General features: G+C 38.9%; 1 protein-coding gene across 1 annotated transcript; it reads left to right on the forward strand.

Annotated features, from left to right (window-relative positions):
- Positions 1-2,172: 2,172 nt before the first annotated feature.
- gyg2 (glycogenin 2) lies at positions 2,173-15,797 on the forward strand. Its single transcript, XM_088015090.1, has 9 exons — positions 2,173-2,523; positions 3,038-3,176; positions 3,714-3,888; positions 9,001-9,163; positions 9,535-9,661; positions 10,527-10,707; positions 12,854-12,970; positions 13,874-14,026; positions 15,188-15,797. The coding sequence occupies exons 1-9, from the start codon at positions 2,517-2,519 to the stop codon at positions 15,323-15,325; spliced, it is 1,200 nt and encodes a 399-aa protein (XP_087871216.1). The 5' UTR covers positions 2,173-2,516; the 3' UTR covers positions 15,326-15,797.
- The last annotated feature ends 5,424 nt before the right edge of the window (positions 15,798-21,221 follow it).

A 21,221-nucleotide genomic window follows, 5' to 3' on the forward strand; every position in this document is an offset into this window, starting at 1 on the left:
TTTGGTGTTGTTTACTTCTGAAGCTCAGAAATACCCCCAGTTGTTCTTTGATGAGATGATCTGTGGGTTTTAGCCACAATGAAACTTTGGATCATCTCAATGTTTTACTGCCAAAATAATAAAAATATATTTAAGGGCTAGCCAGTAATTGTGTGATATCTTTTTACAGTGTCCTGCAGTGTAACATGGACATTTTCATATTTTGTCACATTACAGCAAACTTTCATTTATTTTTCTGGGAGTGATAGATCATCACAAAGTAAAACATTTCTGTGAAGTAGAAGGAAAATAATACAAAAAAAAAAAAACATTTATTTTTTGCTCTAATATTTTTTAAAAATATGGAATGGATTTGTATTATTCTGTCCTTATTAACAGTATGGCTGCAGTTGTTTTGTAAAGGCTTTGTTGGAACATTAGTAAACCATGTGAGGAGAATTATCCGGTCTCCATGCTGAGTTCTCGATGTATGAGGCTAAAGAAGAGTCAGTGAGTTGAATTCATGAATTCCATGTATTAATACCAAAATACAGCTGGTCCATTCTGACATGCTAACTTTAAGAGCTAAGAGTCCAATTGACATCCCACAAGAGGTTTCCATTCCCTCTGTCTCTCTGAGCTACGCCCTAAAGAGGGCGTTACCTATTGTGTCATCCCTTACCCCAGCTCTCATTTGCATTTCCTAACATGTGATTTCCTTTAGGTTTAGCTTAGCTTTAGCTTAGCAACTAGCTACAATAGATAGAAGGAAAACAGAATAATTTATTCTCAACACATGGTAGTGACAGTATCAGGCTCTGGGGATGATATTCTTCAGCAGATGAATGAAACTAAATACACAGGACTTGTTCTCATCTTGAAAGTCTAGAATTTGATTTCCATATTTTCCTGGTCCAATGTGTAAAAAAAGAAAATAAAGCATGAAAAAGTTTGCTGTTTTCCTCTTTTATTTCCTATCCAGTTATCAGAAATATGTCTGTCTTTTATTCCTGACTGTTTTTTTGTAGCTTCCTTATTTAAATCTGACAGAATCAACAGAGAATCTAGGGGAAAAGCCACAATACCTGAAATATTTAAGTGTAACACTGAAGAACTCACAAGAAGTCTTGTCTTATTGTCTAGATTTAAATTACAAAGCTGTCTTTGAGTTTTTGCTGTCTGAAAAACTGAGACAGCTGTTGGCAGAAAGCCAACAGCTGTCATCAGGCTAAAACACGTGCTGCAGTTTGTTAAAGGTGTGTAGAGTAAGTCCTATTTATAAATACTCGTTATTCGGTCAAAGAGCATTTATATCTTCAGAGAAAGGTCAGAGGTAACAAAGATCTTCACAGCAGACAATGTTGGCTGTTTAAATTGTACAATAACCTAATTGGTTTTGATCAATTCGGAAATTCAATTTAAAAAATACTATATTAACTCACAAAGAAAAATAAATGTCTTAACCCATTTTATTCAAATTTCTTCAAAGATTTGTTGCGGATGATGATGGCTGCAGAAAGAAGGATCTCCTTTAGCAGTCTGTATTACAGTGGTTCTGACGAAGCCTCTGACTGAAGACTCTCAGTTGTTGCTTAACAGTACAATAAGAGGCTACATAGGGTTGTCAATAAGTAATTGTCCTTATGTGGAAAGTGATTTTGATCTGTATCTGAAGAACTGTGCACAGAAAACTGATGATGGCCTTAACACACCACCCCCCCTGTGAACCATAGAGAAGGCAGAATCATGCTGTGGAAATGCTTTTCTTCAGAAGGAACAGAGAAGCTGCTCAGTTTGAGAAGAAGGCAGATGGAGCCAAACCCAGGACATTCCTGGATGGGTTAGGGTTAACCCTGTTTGAGTTTTCAGAAGACCTGAGGCTGGGCTTTGGCTTCCATCCAAATCCATTCCCTTGAAAGGAATCGCTGAGCTCAAAGCACATTCATGCGTTAGAATGACTTAGTCAAAATCCAGGACAAAGAAAGATATGAACAGTTGCTTTATATGCAATCTGGTGGAAGATTCCCACAAAATTAGGATTTTTAATGAGATAAAACGAGAAAAGGTTCAAGAGGAGTAAATCCTATCGCAAGGCAGTGAATGTTTGAGACTCATGGTTATAGGTTATTTACACATGGCTGATGTGGAAAGTGAAAAGCAACGCTCTCCTGAGTGGGTTATCAGCAGAGTAAGAGATTGTGCTGTTGCACAACCCTTGTTGCCAAGCCCCCTTTCCTGCTAGTTGAATGACCAGTTGGACAAACACATCAGAGGAGAGTAGCAGCAAGGCCTCTGCTTCCTGATTTACTCCCCCATTAAAAGCAGACTGAGGTGTGACTCCACATCACAGTGGCAGATTTATGCTCACAGTGAGGATTTAGGAAGTGTCCCAGATCCAGCTGGTGCACCGGTGTACCCTCGCTGTTGACTGTTCTGATGTCACCACTGACGACTGGCAGCATGCAGGCGTAGTTTGCTCCTCATCTCCCCTGAGGAAAAGTAAACCTCCAGGATTTGGTACTGACTGAAGAAAAGAAATGTCAGGTAGGAAGCTACTTTTCATATAAATGATGGGATCTATGGATTCCATCATGGATTTAATGTCAGATTCTCCAAATATCCTACCGCTAGTGGGCTCAGCATGTTTCAAGATGCACAAATTAAAAAAAAAATGCTTTGATAAGCTGCTGCATGTTTTCTGCTCACTGCTCTTTAGCTCCAACTGTGATAGTCTCTCTGTGATGTTGAATTATTAACAATATGACAGGGTAGTTTGTTTGAAATGAGAACAGACTCTCTGCTTCTTCTGGTTCAAATCAAAAAGGGAACCAAGTGAAATCTAACACTGTCCTCAGACATAAGGTTACATGCCTCCATATCAAGCTGCAGGCCAGGATTATGGAGCTGCAGCCACACACCTGCTACAGCTGGTCCATAATAGAACGACAGAGAGAAACTCAGAACAAACAATCCATAAAGTTTTGTTCTTTTATATATTTGATGGCTAAACGTTGCAATATTTGCACTACTAATTCTTATGTCTCCATTGTGTGTGCAGCTGGTGAGGCCTTTGTTACCCTGGCCACCTCAGACTCCTACTGCCAGGGGGCAACAGTGGTGGCCAGAAGTTTGCGACGGCATGGAACAACTCGCTGCATAGTCGTCATGGTGACCCCAAACATCTCTGACCAGTCAAGGTTGGGGACTCATTTCTTTCTGACTTTGAGTTCCAATAATTATTCTGTAAATGTCTAAGATAAACTCAAACCTATCATAGGATTCAATACAAAAATACCACATTGTTAAAGGGTTAATAGAGGAGCGACGTTACGGTGACTTCCTGAAGGCATCATAACAGAAAGAGCAAGAGTTTCTTAAAGTCATAGGCCCAATATCAAGGTGTTAAATTATGAAATCAAATTTCTTTTATGTATATATCATTTTTAGAACAACTGAATGTTGTGCTTGATTGTGCTATAAAAAGGCACTATGTGCCTGAAAATACATAACATCATCCCTTTAAAGAAATGAAACATTTTTTTGCAATGAACCTTTTTCGTCTTGTTCCTTGGATATGAAACAAAGCAGCTAGGTTTACTCACTGAGTGGTAACACATTGTGTTTTTAGAACTTAAAGAACAAAATAAACATATACATTTGAACCAAGTAATTCAAATAGTACTTTGTTATGAGTTACAATTTACTTTCTGACTAATTGAAATCCTTTTGAGCAGAAAAGCTCTTGAGAATGTCTTTGATGAAGTCATCACTGTGGATGTGAAGAACAGCGAGGACCAACTCCATCTGTCCATGCTGGGACGTCCTGAGCTTGGCGTCACCTTCACTAAACTCCACTGCTGGAATCTGACTCAGTACAACAAATGTGTCTTCCTGGATGCTGATACACTGGTGAGTTTAGTGGGAATATTCCACTTTAGGGAGTTCAGTCTGCCTTGTGTTTCGCTGGTTCGTGAAAATATTGGTGCGTGAAAAATTGGAAGACTTGCTGGAGGAATCCTCTCCATGGTAGAGGGATGAACTTAAAGGGTGGGTCCCCTTCGGGGAGCGGGCACATGTACCCTGTCTTCCTTGTTCTGTACTGAAACAAATTTCGTTGTGCTTCCGTATAATATCAATAAAAGCATTCTGATTCTGATATCTAGGTTATCATCCTGGATCATACCCATAACCCAATCTTGGATTAGCAAGAGATGATGGATGCATGATGGATAGATGAACAAGTGTCACAATTCAATTCGGTTAATTTTTAAAGCAAATATTCACATCACATGACTTCAGAAAATTAGGTCTGTTTAATCTAGTCATACAAACAGATTTCAAGTCAAGTAGACCAATTTCAATTGATCCTAATTATAGAACAATGCAGTTAGGTCATGAGTCAACACACATCAATCTGGTAGTCTTCATTTGCTTCTGTTCTGACCTCCTGATCTCCTGCTTATCTCCAACATATGAACCCTGACATCTTCAGCTGGACTTTGTTCTTGTGATTTCTCGGCCTGTGAAGTCAGTGAAAATGTGTCCTGCTGGCTGCAGGCATGTTTAAAGGCCAAGCTACAAGCTACAATATAAGGTTCCTGAGGTCATAGAATGTTCACTGTGGTTAGTAAACATTGTATGTCTTTGAAACAGACACAAATATTTGTCTCTGTTTCGAAGTTCTCGACTGAAGCATCCACAGCCACTTCACCAACTCATCTGATTAAGTGGCTGAGACCAGCCAGCATGTTCTGGGTCTGGATCTCCTCCCACTGGGACGTGCCCAGAGGGCATCCTAAACCTCAACTGGTTCCTCTTGACATGGAGAAGCAGCAGTGGAGGAAACTCATTTCAGACATTTGCATCCACGACCTCATCTCATCTCATCTCATCTCATCTCATCTCATCTCATCTCATCTCATCTCATCTCATCTCATCTCATCTCATCTCATTCCTACGGCGCTAGTAACCATAACCCTTCTCTGGCTCTAAACCATGGCCTTGATTTGGAGGCACTGGTCCTCATCCCAGTTGCCTCACACTCTAGTATAGCGGTTCTCAACGTGGGCGCTATCGCCCCCCAGGGGGCGTTCAGATGACGGCAGGGGGCGCTGGTGGAAACTTTTACAAAAGGGGGGCGCTGGGATTCCTTTGGGGGGCGTTTGGTTGAAGGTAAACTTTACACCTTAAATGCAGAACAATACCAGTTTAGCCTTTGAGCAACTTGGTAAAACTGTATTTCGTAACAGTAAAACATGGTTGGCTGCAACTGTATCAATGGCAGCTCTTCTTCTCTTTGTAGCTTCTTGGCGCAGCTCCGCTCCTGCTAGTAGCTTCACCGTTTGAAAGCGGCCGCTACCATGGAAGGACAACAGAAAAACTCTTATGAACATGTAATAACTTAAATCACGATACCTTCACTTTGTATCCCTCTGAAAAATGAACCATTTAAATAAAGAAATCCCTCCATGGTGATACCATGATAGAGAGCGTTCATTTTATAGCGATAACACCGGAGCTGTAAGTGGTCCGGTATGAAACGGGGGTGATGGAATAACACAGCACTTTTAAATTTCAATAATTAGAAAGCAGAAATTGTTTCCGTTGTTTTAAAAGGTTTATGTCAGTCTGCCTTTTCCCCATCGATACACCCTGCACCTTAGGGGGTTAAAAAATAAAACGACGCGCACATTGCGCAAAACTCTGAAACAGGAGAAGCGGGACATAAAACGGAGTGACGAACTAGATGTGAATTATGGCATAAAAACAGAGAATCCGACGCTGAACAGTGAAAAATCAACACATGATGTGAAACACATGACGATTAGGCGGCGCAGCAGGTGATGAGTGAAGATTAATGATGGTTAATAAATGATAAAATAAATCTAACAACAGGAAAGAAACTAAAGTGATACAATAAACCAAGAGAGGATAATACTAATCAAAGGAAACTAAATGGAAATGAATGAAGAAGAAAATGCAAGAATAAACTAAGAAACTAAAGTAAATATAGAGGAATAAACTGGTATGGCAAGACCTTTAGAGCAATAATTAATACAGAGGACTGTATGGTAAGAATAAACAGACACTATTTCCAGATAAAAGGTAAAATAATATTGTTGAAGTGCCATGGGTTTGTTGAGACCAGTGGTGGAGAAAGTACTCCAAAAATGTACTTAAGTAAAAGTACAAATACACAGTCAAAAATGTACTCAAGTAAAAGTCAAAGTACCACATTAACATTTTACTTAAGTAAAAGTAAAAAAGTACTGGCTTTTAAAAATACATAAGTATTAAAAGTAAAAGTACTTGCTGAATACATAACCTAATCGCTAATATCATTAAGTGAACTGATCGTATTTAATTTTAATACATAAGAAATGTGCCATTTTAATGAACAAAGTGTTCTTATTGTGTTTATTCTCTGTAACAGTTTATACTTAGATATGTGATTCTATGAATCATAATTTCAGGGATGGAAACATCTTGTCTCCTGTCCTAACATAGCATGAACTTCATTAGTGACATTTATTTAGAAAGAAATCCAACAGAAAGGCGATGGAAAGAAGGTGGGTGAGGGAGAACATGCAACCGAGGAGCCACGTAGCAGAGTTGTAGTCAAGACCACCGAGACCAAGACCAGCAGCGCCCTGCGCTACATGACACAATAAAATTAAGTTTACCTATCAAAATTGGTTCTCAGATTGATCTGAAAGATCCACATTCCCATAAAAACACCTAGATGTTAAATACTTAGAGCTGAAATTTATTTAACCAGTATCAATTAAAACTCATTTCATTCTGTTTTGCTTTCATTGCTGTGCAACAATCCACAGAGGTCTCCTGCTATCTCTAGAAAAATAACACCCTGGACCGTTGCCCATATTGCCCATGTCAGAAACCACAACTGAAACAGCAATTAACGGTAAATAACGTTCAACTATGAACACTGTCCAACGGCGCAACAAGTAACCAAGCAGAAGGAGCACCATGACTGTTCTCACCCTCCCTCCCACTACGATGTTTGCCACCATGACAGGAGACGAAATCAATCAATGAGCATGCTCTGTGTTCGTTCAACTTTTACTTATACGGCGATAAAATAAACGTGTGTATGTGTTAGCTACTGCAGTGTACACAAGAACAAAGAACGGCTCTCAGTGAGGCTTCAGTCCTTAGGACTTAGTAAAGATCCGTCCAGAAGAATCGGATCGTTCCTGAATGTCATATTACTATATTGCACTTTGGTCACAGCGTTGTCCCATATAGGCGACACCTCAGTCAACACACAATGGCATGAGTGACAACTTTTTTTCATCGCAGATGCAACATGTGTGTCTCAGTCAGTACAGCTAGCTTTGCTAGCATGACGTCCACAGATCTTACCTTTCTTTAAGGTTTCCTTCCAAGTGACGCTAAATCACGTTATTGCTTGGATTTTACGGCGCCACCTTAAGACCCTGAACTTCACATTTTAACGGAAAAAAAGCTCAATGTGACGATGTAACTAGTAACGCGACGGTTTTGTAGAAATGTAGTGAAGTAGAAAGTACAGATACTTACTGTAAAATGTAGTGGAGTAAAAGTAGAAAGTATCTATTATTAAATCTACTTAAGTAAAGTACAGATACACGAAAACTGTACTTAAGTACAGTAACAAAGTACTTCGTTACTTCCCACCACTGGTTGAGACCACATCTAATACTGAGAATAAATATATCTTACAGACCATAACAGTAAATAACTTATCACTTATTTAAGTTTTTAATTAGATTTGATTTATTTATTTCTTCAATATTATTTTTCATGTCAGTGTTAATGTCATGAGGCTGATGACTCCATGACACTTTCAATTTGACTCATTAGGATTTGATTAAGAACCAGATTTGTTCTTTGTAATTTCTGTCCAGTAAAACTATTAATCTATAAATCAATAGACAGGTTTATATGAAGATATAATCCATGTTTCTGTCTCATATTTCTATGGCATTAAAAGGATCTGGAACTTTTGTTTTTCTACTGAAAGCTCTGGTTTGCGCAATAAATGCCATGTGGGTGAAATTTTATGGATGATACTCTGATGTCCCATTCTCCTGAAGGCAGCACAGAGCTGCACCACCAGAAACCTACAAGAAGAGCTATGATTAATGTAGTTACAGTTCTATCCATGTTTTAATGTTGCAGAGCTCAGTCGTTTTGCAAATAGTTTAAAGTTTAAACTGGCATGTTGAACATCTTTTCTCATTTTGTGGAATATTTTACAACTAGAAAATGGCAAAAAATAAGAATATTTTTTCCACTCTGATTGGCTGCTGTCAGGCCTACAGATTTTAACTTGAATGTTCATTGCATTTTTCTTAGACGCCTGTTAAAATAATTTCTGTTCCCATTACTTTTTTGTTCTCAGGAAAATTATTTTTGATGATAAATACAGAAACAAGCATAAAAATCAAAACATCTACAATAGTGATAGTAATATTTATAATAAAATAATAGTCAGTGCAAAGTATCCTATAAATTCTTTGGTGGGGCCGGTGAGGGACCTGGATAAAGGCTGGGGGGGCGCTGGGCCAAAAAAGGTTGAGAAACACTGTTGTAGATGGTGGGCAAATCCAGGCCTGGAGGGCCGGTCTCCTGCAATTTTTAGATGTGTCTCTACTTCAACACACCTGAGTCAAATAATGAAGTCGCGAGCAGGACTCTGGAGAACCTGACTGCACTGTCGGGATGACTCAGCTGTTGGATTCAAGTATGTTGGACCAGGGAGACATCTAAGAGAGGCAGGACACCGGCCCTGGAGGACCAGGACTGTCCACCCTTGATCCAGAGCCTTAAGGAACTCCAGGAGAATCTCATCCATCGGTCCCTCTGCCCGCCATGATTTTTTTTTTTTTTAGCTGTTTAGCACCAGAGAATCTGGAATCTAGCTGACAGCTTCACAGGTGGTCCAAAAGTTTTTACTCAATTATGAATGAAAATATAGAGTAAAATTAAAAATTTTCCCACACTGTCCCTTCTCAGGTCCTGTGCAATGTCGACGAGTTGTTCCAACGGGACGAGTTGTCAGCCGCTCCTGACCCTGGCTGGCCAGACTGCTTTAATTCTGGCGTGTTTGTCTTCAGACCATCCAAGATCACCTACACCAGCCTGCTGGCTCACGCCCTGCAACACGGCAGCTTTGATGGTAATGCATCACAACATGTTTGAGCTGCAGGCAAGAAAAAAGTAGAAGGCTGATTGCTTTGAGGACTGATGTCTCAACTGAATACGCTAATGTAAAGTCAAGAGAGATCTTAGGAAGTAACATGATTCATTCATTGCTTAAATTTACACTTAAATGTCTCATCAGATTTTCCAGCTGTCTACCAGCGTTGCAATAAAACCTGGATTTGTTTCAGTCAGCTGGGAGTGGGATTAATGTGACAGGATGACAGGATGAGCTGAGATTCCTTTTTTTTTTTTACCCCAAATCACAGCGATCAGAGAGACAAATCTGTCAAGTAAGAACAAATTAATATTTTACTAATTTCTTTTTTTTATATATTATATTATCAGGAGGAGATCAGGGCCTCCTAAACTCATTCTTCAGCAGTTGGAGTGTGGAAGACATCAGTAAACACCTGCCATTCATCTACAACCTGTGTGCCAGCTCTGTGTACACCTACCTCCCAGCTTTCCAGCAGTGAGTGTGTCGGCAACAAACTTGGCTGTTATATAATTCCCCTGGTAGCCTAGACGGTTTTGGCCATAATTGAACGTTTTCTTGGTGTCTGGAAAACATTTCAGAGCCATTTCAGAAACATCTGGAACATAATGGATCTGTACAATGGCTGCTGGAAAATGCAAGAGTTTTGTTGTTGACTTACCATCCAGAAATCACTTTCTGCATTCTTGTTGGTTGTGCAGGAGGCTCAACTTTTGCTTTTCAAAGATATACAGCTGTATAGTTGCACATCTGTGGCAATGTAAATGCTACGTTGGGGGTGTGGCCAGCAGCTTATTTGGATTTAAAGTGATAAGAGTCTTATTCTGGAAGGAGATCAAAATTGACAGAACTGACCAGATTAAAATCTCAATTTCAAAGAATGATTTTGTCCAAAAAATCTGTAGGATGTGTTTTATACACATACTATACATCCTAACCTGTTCAAGGAAGCATAACATGCCACCTGGATGCTATTGCAATAACCCCTAATATATTAATTTACATTCCAAGTTTCTGAAACTCAAAAAGTAATAACTATTATTAGAAATGACCATAAATGTCATGTTTTATTAGTTTCAGGTAGAATATCCTCAAAATGTACATCCATCTATTTGTATTGAGTTATTGAAATAAATAGAGTTTTAAGCAATGATAAAGTGAGAGGGGATGTTATGATGCTTCTCTTATCAGTTGTAACAAAACTTTAGTATTTCTTTCTTTAGCTGCAGCCTGAACTTTGTGTGATGGTAAAAATATGAAAAAATGACTTCTGGCTAACTGTGTGACTCCAATCTGCTTCCCACTGACTAGTGTATTGAACATGTTGCTGTTCTTCCTGTAGGTTTGGCCCCCAGGCAAAGATAGTCCACTTTGCAGGAGCCAGGAAGCCATGGAGCCCACAGAGGGATGGCTGCCACTCACAGAGTATGGAGCAGTTTGAGTCTCTGTGGTGGAAGGAATATCACAGTCACACACCATCTGCTCCAGACACTCAGCCCACTCCAAGAAGACCCAAACAACCGGTACCGAAACTGTTTACTGTTTTATTGCTCAGCTCTTTTCTTTTATGGATTTTGCTCATTTTTCACTGTTTGAAATTGCAATGTTTGGTGACACTTTATTTGAAGGGGGTTGAATAAGACTGTCATGACACTGTCATAAACATGACATAACACCTGTCATGAACATGAATAAGCCTTCATGAATATTTATGACTGTTGTCATAAAGCGTCATTCAGTAAATTATGACACTTTTAATACAAAGTTGACATTATTCAAAATGTCTTTATGACAACTTGACATTAACCAAGAAATCATTACTGATATAAATTTGTTATAAAAGTTTTACTGATTGCACTTTAAAAATTAGGTAACTTTATGTTATTAAAGGTAAAGTTTAAACAGTAATTATTTCTTAAGAGCTAAACTCTTAATTAAATTCATCATTTTCTTCTACAACCTTGGTCTCTGTGTCTCTCCTAACCACCACCAACCACTCCACATGACACAACCATGCACACACACACACACACACACACGCACACACGCACACGCACACGCACACACACACACACACACACACACACGCACACACACACACACACACACACACACACACACACACACACACGCACATACATACATAGGGAGAATTAACCCAATTAACCTGACAGTCATGTTTTTGAACCCATGGATGCACAGGGAGAACATGCAGACTTCATGCAGAAAGACCCTGGGCCAGGAATATATATATATATATATATATATATATATATATATATATATATATATATATATATATATATATATATATATATATATATATATATATATATATATATATATATATACCAGTAATCAGATACCCTGCCGGAATAATTAGCTGGCCAATGGAAGAGATGAAGGCCACGGATGTTAAGACTCGGAAGCTACTAACCATGCATGGAGGGTTCCACCCCAAATCCAGCACCCTGAGACTGTACACGAGCCGTAAGGAAGGAGGCAGAGGACTAGTGAGTGTGAGAGCCACTGTCCAGGATGAAACATCTAACATCCATAAATACATCAAGGACAAAGCCTCAATGGACGATGTGCTCAGCGAATGTCTCAGGCAATGGGGAACAGAGGACGAGGTGCTGGAGGAACCATCATGGGAGGACAAGCCCCTACATGGGATGTACCACCGACAAACAACTGAAGTGGCTGATATCAGGAAATCCTACCAATGGCTGGAGAAAGCTGGACTCAAGGACAGCACAGAGGCCCTCATCCTGGCCGCCCAGGAACAGGCACTAAACACCAGAGCAATAGAAGCTCAGATCTACCACACCAGACAAGACCCAAGGTGTAGGTTGTGCAAGGAGGCCTCTGAGACAGTCCAGCACATAACAGCAGGGTGCAAGATGCTGGCAGGGAAAGCGTACATGGAACGACATAACCAAGTGGCGGGCATAGTGTACAGGAACATCTGTGCAGAATATGGACTGGAAGCCCCGAGGTCAAAATGGGGGACACCCCCAAAGGTGGTGGAGAATGACCGAGCTAAGATCCTGTGGGACTTCCAGATCCAGACAGACAAGATGGTAATGGAGAACCAACCGGACATTGTGGTGGTGGATAAAGAACAGAGGAAAGCCGTTGTGGTGGATGTAGCAATACCAAGTGACCACAACATCAGGAAAAAGGAGAAACTGGAGAAATACCAGGGCCTCAGAGAGGAACTGGAGAAGGCCTGGAAGGTGAAGACCACAGTGGTGCCTGTGGTCATCGGGGCCCTCGGGGCAGTCACCCCCAAACTGGAGCAGTGGCTCAAACAGATCCCAGGAACAACATCAGACATCTCAGTCCAGAAATGTGCAGTTCTAGGCACAGCCAAGATACTGGAGGAGAACCTGAAGCTCCCAGGCCTCTGGTAGAGGACCCGAGCTCAGAGGATGAAAGAGACCACCCACGGAGGGTGAGAAGGGAATTTTTTTTTTTTTATATATATGTGTAAAACCAAAGCAGTCAGGGTCATCGGACTCTGACTGCTTTGGTTGTCCTTGGCTGGCAGCCAGCTTTCTACCCACTGAGGCTGCTTTGAACATCCAGGGTGACAGACAACTCAGAAACATGACTCTGATTTTGGATGCCAACATGACGTTACAACAAGCTTTCTTTTTTCTGCAGTTCCAAGAACAACAGGTCAAAATGCCATTTACAGGAAACTTGGACAGCTCCAGTTCACTGCTTGCACATTTTTCTCCATCCTCCAACAGTCTTCACTCACACACTGAAGAAATGAAGGTGAGATGAAAGCTCCGTGTTGTTGACCTGCATCAACTCTGAAAAGCACTATAAGAATCTGTATTCGCTGAATCAAAACTTAAATCTGATTTGACAACTTTGGAAGTCACTATACGTGGAGTAAAAGTTTTTGACACACCTTGAACTGGTAGCTTACAGGTCATGCAGTTATTGAAAAATCCCTTTAACTATCAAAGCTCCTATATATTCAGTAAAAGGTGAAATTTAACCCTATTGACATTTTCTAACAGGGCAGATGGTGGATGGTTAAATTTAAAATTCCCCCGGGGTTTTTAAAGCTCTTTGAGTTAAAACACTTTGAACTTCAACAAGTCTTGTTCAGTGTGTCTAAATGCCTCTTTGCTTTGAGTTGATGAAATGCGAATAGCCAAAACTATTAAAATTGATACATAATTGAAAAGGTTTACATCATAGAAAAGCCAATCAGTGTGAAAAACACGGGACTAAGTCCTCATGAATGTGATCTCCTGGGACCTTGGTAGAAAAGAGAGAAGCTGAAATGAGAGCACTTCATTTCCTTTGACTCTGTTTAATTTCATGCTCTTTCTGTGAGTAGTCATTAAAATATTTGTTGATAAAACTATTAATTAGCAGAATGAAAGGCCATATTAGCATAGCTACTTATGTTTGGAATATATCATGGTAATTATGATGGCTGCTTATTAGATGGGCCAAGTGGCTCTTGTTAGTTCCAGCAGATCAGGATCTCTGCTTCACTGCGTTTACTACAATCTTCCAGCAGTAACACTCAGTCTGTTATCTGTATGGTGCTCTGAGCTACATCACATTTCTGTCACTTTCAGTTCATTTCAATTTCAATTTTATGGGAGATTTGTTAGATTTTAAGTGCACTGATTAGTAACAAGGCTTCAATGTCTGAAGGCTCCTCACACAGACAGAACTCCAGAGCAGGAATCACCAGTCCTAGAGAAAGAGTCTCCATCAACAGAGACAGCAGAGGTCAGCGACTCCCCTGGTGCTGGAGCTGAAGGGACGGAGGACAGGAAAGGCAGTGCAGATGGAGACGCTCAGCCGGTATGGAAACTTATTTTACTTTCCATATCTTTCATAACTGAAGTCTTCCCGAGACTGTTTACTGGACATACAGGTCCATTTTCTATCTTTGTATCTTTTCAATTCAATATTTCAGTTCAATCAAATTTAATCTAATCCAATTGAATTCAGTTCAGTTTATTTAAATTCAATTCAACTCAAATCAATCCAATTTCACATCCGTCCATCCATTTTATAACACCCTTGTCTCTAGTGGTGTCAGGAGGTGCTGGTGCCTCTCCAGCCAACGTTCCTGGTGAGAGGTGGGGTCACCCTGGACAGGTCGCCAGTCTGTCGCAGAGACAGACAGGACACACACACACACACACACACACACACACGCACACACACCTAGGGAGAATTTAGAGAGACCAATTAACCTGACAGTCATGTTTTTTTTTGGACTGTGGGAGGAAGCTGGAATACCCAGAGAGAACCCAGCATACAGAGGGAGAACATGCAAACTCCATGCAGAAAGACCAGGCTGGGAATCGAACCCAGAACCAGTTGGTAGAGCAAGAGCTCCACCAACTGCACCACTGTGCAGCCCCAGTTCAATACTATTCAGTTCAATTATTCTAAGTTTAGTCCAAGTCAGTTCAATTAAGTTTAATTCAGTTAAGATCAAATCAGTTGAGCTGAGTTCATTTCAGGTCAGATGAATTGAAATTGATCACTTTTGGGAGAAAATTGTGTTTATTAATCAATAAAGAAACAAAACTGAGCCTGTCAAATAATCTTTTACTGTATTACTAATAAAAAATCACCTGTTTTTACTAAATGGTACAAGTCCAGACTGCCTGAATCAGGATAAATGAGCCCAGTGTATTGTTTGCACTCCAGTGAAATTAGACAAGCAGAGTTAGTGACTGAAACTGAAGAAAGAAATGAAGCAGTCTAATTGATTCTCAGTTTTTATGAGCTGAAAACATTGAGTTGAAAAGATTCTTTACTTCACATTATTTTTTTCAGAAACCAACATGTACTTTAGCTCTAAAGAAAAATAAAACAGGAGAAATAATAAGCCTCCATAATAGAGGACTTTTTCTTCACAGAAAACATTCTGTTCTTTCAATCATAACAAAGCCTGTTAAAGAAAACCTGATAAGGTTTTGTTGTTTCTGCCACGTTTCATTTCATCAGGCAGAAAAAAGAGAGGCAGAGCATCGCAGAATGTGGGAGGCAGGACAGGTGGACTACCTTGGCAGAGATGCTTTCCAGAACATCCAGAAGATGCTGGACCGCTTCCTAGACCCACAACATGAAACCTCTCTTCCTTAAAGTGTGACGCCACTCGCTAAAGTTTTTACACCCCTTGAACTTGTCCAGATGAAAACTTTCATTAATTGTATTAGGATTTTATGGGAGTGATCAATAGAAAATACTATTTCATGTTTGTTCCATCAAAAGCATGAAAAGTTGAGTATACTTTCCCTCCAGTTCCACAGTGATGCAGTAAAAATCATGTGAAATCATATTTGGTTGCAATGGGATTAAATGTGGAATAGTTCAAGTCTGATGTCGATATGAGCTTTTCAATGCATAGAGAAGTCATGAAGTGTAAAATCACCAAACAGCCTAAATAATACAAACACTGTAGAGGTTTTTTATGATCTTCTCATTAAAAGTACAAAACATTTTCCTTCCTGTAACTTTAGACGGATGTGGACACTGTGACTCATATTTAAACTGTGATATGTTTTCCTATTTGTGTTATGTTATGGATAAAAGCTCTATGACAAAGCTGTGAAAACTGACTTAATCATTATTTACTATTTTTTAAAACTTTGATCATGTTGTTTTCCATACATGTTGAAGATTATATTTAGATTAAAGCCCTATACTTTTCAAAATGACTTGTTTTGGGCTTATGCAGACTAAGGGTCTTAACAACAAAGATTTTTTTATTACCTTTTTTCTTTTTATTAACTTTTACAGTTAGAGATAACTCGCTAAGCAAGGTGGTACTTAAAATAAGCATTTTTGCTATTTATTAGCTGCGTTTAGCAAACTAAATGGAGCAAGTAACACAACATGCTAGTGATGGCAGCATTTAGGCTAACATTAACATTTTGGCTCATTTTAGCTTATACACTAACATTTCTTACACCCTCAGTGGGTATAAATAAATTTAAACTTAACATTTTGGGCAAAACCTTTATGCGGAATAGTTTTTGAAAGATCAAAGCCTCTTTTAGCGGATAATAAAAAATAAAAAAAATTTAAAGGCACGTGGAGGCTTTGTTTACAGAGCGAGCCGAGGTCCCGGCAGCTGGACCCACCGGTCGGTCCGTCGGGTTCTAGGGGTTAACATACTGAATGGAGTAAGTCCATGTTAGTCAATATGCTTGTGATTCTCCTCTTATTTGGTGCATGTTACCCAAGCTTAGCATTGATGCTAATTTTTAGCATCAGAATGATGTGTTCCAACCAATGGGTGCACTTTGATTGGCCCTGTTTAAATTTCTTCAGAAAATTCTATTCTATTCTATTCTATTCTATTCTATTCTATTCTATTCTATTCTGTTCTAAAGGAATCATAATGTATAGTTTCCTGTTTTTAAGAACTGTTTTGGCTCTAAAACATGTTGAGTGGATTTTGTATGAATGGTGCAGACTAAATCAATTTGTCTTGCTTTTAGCACATTTTTAGTTTTGGTTGGTGGATGAAAGATTAATTCAGAAAAGATTTAAATTACCCAAAGCACAAAATCAACCCTTAAACAAGTGATGCCCAGCAGGGGGCACTGTGGCTCTTCATGCAAGCTTGTTCAAGTGTGACAGGCCATCAGTGAGGGTGTAATGCAGATTATTAGATGTCTGACTGCAGTCAACAAACTGCTGAGCAATCCTTATCTAATAGCAGCTCTGTGCATGTCATCTTCATGGGCATTCCTCCTGAATTGTGTTGTCACAGTGATGGAGCGGAAGGAAAAACTGCAGCAGAGCTTGCTGCAGGGAGACCGCTCTGACTGATCAAGATTAAAGTAGGAGAGCTGATCTGAGATAAAGTGCTGCTTTCTTTTGACAGCCACTTTGATTAGGCTATGAGAGGTGAGCAGGAACCAAGGAACAGTCCCTGAAGGTACGAATGTCTCCAGTGGTAATTACAGCTCCTTTACTGACCGTTCTACTGGACAGACCAGTCCAACCAGTAAGGCAGCAGCTTTAACTGTGTTAAAGTTTCCACTCACTGAACATGTGAACTGAAGTCCAAACTCATAGGATTTTGGAAAACAGTTAATGATAACAGGATAAATCAATGATGTATAAAATCTCATGCAACTAATGAACATTAACTGTTGAATCCGGTTTACTCTGGATTCAGTTACAGATTTTTTATATAGATGAACATATTTATGTGTACATGCTTGTAATTTTATATTAATGTTATTTTATATTTTATACTATATTATATTTTATATGTGAGTCATCAAAGAAAAACATCAAAATATATATTTTACTGTTTAAACTTCATGAGGAAGTCTATTACACTGGACTGCGGACACAATGAAATTGAGCAAAAAGGTGTGTAAAGAACAAAATAATATTTAAAAGGCATTTCATTTAGGCAAACATCTAAATGTACAATTAAAATATTTTGTTGTAAATATTTGGTGCATTTTACAAAAAAATCATTGTAAGCAAAACAAGAGGACATGAAAGGTTGCTGCAAAAAAAGAATCACCCAAATATTTTTTTCACCTGGGAATTAATAAAGTATATTCTATTCTATTCTATTCTATTCTATTCTATTCTATTCTATTCTATTCTATTCTATTCTAGCTTCAGATTATTGTTGTATGTCTTCTATGTAAAAGTGATCTAACCAGCAGATTCAACTAACTGGAATCACTGGTTGAACAGGTATGTGGCAACAGTGGAGAGAAAAACATTTTCTAACCTTTATTTAATCAGATTAAAGACTCGGTGAGATCAGGACTTAAAGAAAAAAAAAAGAGCTTCTGCATTCAGAGATGAAAATCCTCATCTCCATTGAAAATGAATCCAAGTGACTTTTATTGTTGTTTTTTGTTCACCAATTACTGTAAATAGAACAAACATTAGAAACTAACTTAGAGAATCATTGATCTACAAAATCAATAACTAGATAAGAGAATGAATAACAGCAACAAGGAAAAAGACAAAGCACAGAAAAATAACCAAATGGTGTCACAACAAAAACAATGAAATTGTTTAACATATGCAGATTAGATTTACTTTTGTCCCCTTCAAGTTTTTTTTCTGACCTCCAAATAATATTCCCTAATATTATTTTATCAATCTAGGATCACATATATTTTGGGCAGAAGTGAAAAAGAGAGGGAGAGAAAATAAATAAATAATTAAATATTTCTGGTATATGCCAGAAAAAAAGAACAAATAATGAAATAAATAAAGGATAATTAAAAAACACTTTTATTAGACTGTCTCTTTGTTTCCATAGTGTAGAATTATGGAGTATATTTTAATGAAATATTCACATTGATTTTTATTTGTTGCTGTTTCATTGATATATGTTGTGTGAGAAAGTCTAGCCATTGTACTAATTTTTTCCTATTTTTCCAGATAAGCTGTATTGTTTTCTTGGTGACAGTCCAGCAGCAGGTTTGGGTCTGTCCATCCATCCATCCATTTTCTTTGCACCCTTGTCCCTTGGTGGGGTCAGGAGGTGCTGGTGCCTCTCCAGCTAATGTTCCAGGTGAAAGGCAGGGTCACCCTGGACAGGTCGCCAGTCTGTCGCAGGGCAACACACACACTCACACCTAGGGGCAATTTAGAGAGGCCAATTAACCTGACAGTCATGTTTTTGGACTGTGAGAGGAAATTGGAGAAAACCCACGTATGCACAGGGAGAACATACAAACTCCATGCAGAAAGACAGAAGCTGGGAATCAAACCCAGAACCTTCTTGCTGCAAGGCAACAACTCTACCAACTGTGCCACTGTGCAGCCTGGTTTGGGCCTGTCTGGAGTTTAATGTTCACTTCTTCTAGATTACCAATAAACAGAGGGGATAGTGGGATGTCGTGGCCAGAGACCTGAGACAGTTTGGTGATTGTTCCTTTCCAGTCGCTTGTTTTGGTGGACAGACCCAGAATGTGTGGAGGTGGTCATCAATGTCTGATTATGTAATCCATGCTGAGCATCCTGTGCTGTGTGAGGTGAGTTCTATGGAGTATTTTATATTCTATACTAAGGTCTTTTTCCTATTTATTGATCAGAATCAAAAATGCTTGAAGACATTATATTTTATGTCGTTTTCAGAGTGTTTTTAGCAACTTTGCAATTTCATTGATGCAGTCAAGTTGTCCAAGGTTAGCATTATTGATGTCTTGTTTTAATTGATTACACTGAAGAAACTGTTTCCGGTAAATGTTGTATTTATCAAAAAGCTGTTGAAATGTTAATACGTTATCCTCATGGAAGACGTGGCTTGTTCTCAAATGAGAAGAACATGGAGTGGCAGATCGAGTTGGAGTGGTGGTCAGAAAAACTCTAGACTTTGATTAAATTAATCCAAGACACTAAAGTTTGGTTAGAAAGTTGATAAAAACCCTGTGAAACACGACGGAAAGAAAACTCATCCGTCATCACCTGCCTGGACAGCTGCTTCCCTCTGACTTCTAATGCAGCTCCCACTTCTCATGCCACTGGGCTCATTTCAGTTTTATTCATGAAAATTTGATTCAAACCATATTTCATGTCAAGTCTGTAATGCATAATAAATGTTATCAGAATTTTCAGATTTAAAATATTTCCTTCAGAGTTATAAAAAGTCTTTCTACTGTGATTTCAACTTGGTGCAATGTCCAGTTCAAATCTTTTAGAAGGATTTCCTGAAACAAACCTTGAAAAGTTCTGTCTTTTCTTCACCACCAACACAGATCCAAGATTGCCGCCCAGCTTGAAGAAGCTGCTGTTTTTTTTTGTCTTTTCTGCTCTCAGATCTCTGCAGCATGCATGATGCATGGCTGTATGAATTACAAAGTTCCAAGAAGAAAACTGTGAGACATCTTTAATAATTAGTGATGTGTGCTTTGACATCAAAGCAAAACAGAAACTGTAAATTCATGTGTTTCTTTGGTTCCACCATGCTAAGCTATGCGGTCTGTAACGGCCTGTGTGGCAGCGTGGTCATGTTTCTGAACGTGTGGACAGCAGAAGGCTTTTGTTCTAATGACAACATGTTCTCAATCCACATATCATTTTACCTGCTGGTAGTGACAGAGATTTAAAAATCATTTAGTTTTAAATGATTGCCAATTTCTCAAGTTTTATTAATCAAACTAATAATTAAAGAAACAGCTGCCATTGTAGAAAACTTGAACACTCCGTTGAACATTCATATAATGATTTAGCTTTATTTATTACTAGGAATGTAAATCAAATAGTTATAGTTTTATAGTAAATAAAAAAATGTCCAAAAAATGTTTATTGTGTCTTAAATCACTCAAAATCATCTGAGAGATCCAGATCAGGTGCAGAATGCAGTTCTACTTCATGCTGGATTCAAAGAGCAACTACTCAAAAATGTTTGTGTTTTTGTTGATGACACTCACCTGTTTTCAGTTAATTCCTTTTATTTTTAAGTCAGTGTTTTCTGTTCACTTTGGGTTACCACTTTATTCCTCTACCAGACAAAAACATTGTTCAGCATGTTTTTCATGCTTGACAATAAAATACTGGCTGCCACACCTTGCTGCTTGTCTATTGTGGGACCTTCTCTGCTTGCCGGGCTTAGCTAAGTCTGAGTAGATGAGATCTAAAAAGAGAGAAGCTGAAACAAAAGCATATTGCAATTTATGAAGTTCAAAGCAAAACACAATGTGTTAAATGTGACAGAACTATTTGTTCCTGTACTTGAAACATTGCCATACCATCGGAGTCATTGGACCCTCTGAGCGCCACCAGCAGGTAAAATGGGTGAATGTCTTGCCCAAGGTCACAATGGCAAAGTAACTGAGACGGACAGAGTAGGGAGTCAAACCGGCATCCCAATGGTTAAGGACAAAACACCTCAAGCTCAGTTAGTCAGATTGGTGAACATTCAAGGTTCACCATAGATTCTGAGATGGATTTAGGTCTGGACTAGGCCATCCAAACACATGAACATGTGTCAATCTAAATCATTTCATATGGATACGTGTTTAGGATGGTTGTCATGTTGGGAGGT

The sequence above is a fragment of the Poecilia mexicana genome, unplaced genomic scaffold (genome assembly GCF_051168715.1).
Source record: "Poecilia mexicana isolate PSO_F unplaced genomic scaffold, ASM5116871v1 scaffold_2, whole genome shotgun sequence".
In the NCBI taxonomy this organism is placed as follows: Eukaryota; Metazoa; Chordata; class Actinopteri; order Cyprinodontiformes; family Poeciliidae; genus Poecilia; species Poecilia mexicana.

Excerpts from the sequence above, each read along its gene's own strand:
- gyg2 (XM_088015090.1), top strand. Across the intron at positions 9,662-10,526 it reads TACCTCCCAGCTTTCCAGCA|GTTTGGCCCCCAGGCAAAGA; the intron begins GTGAGTGTGTCG and ends TTCTTCCTGTAG. Across the intron at positions 14,027-15,187 it reads CAGATGGAGACGCTCAGCCG|GCAGAAAAAAGAGAGGCAGA; the intron begins GTATGGAAACTT and ends TCATTTCATCAG.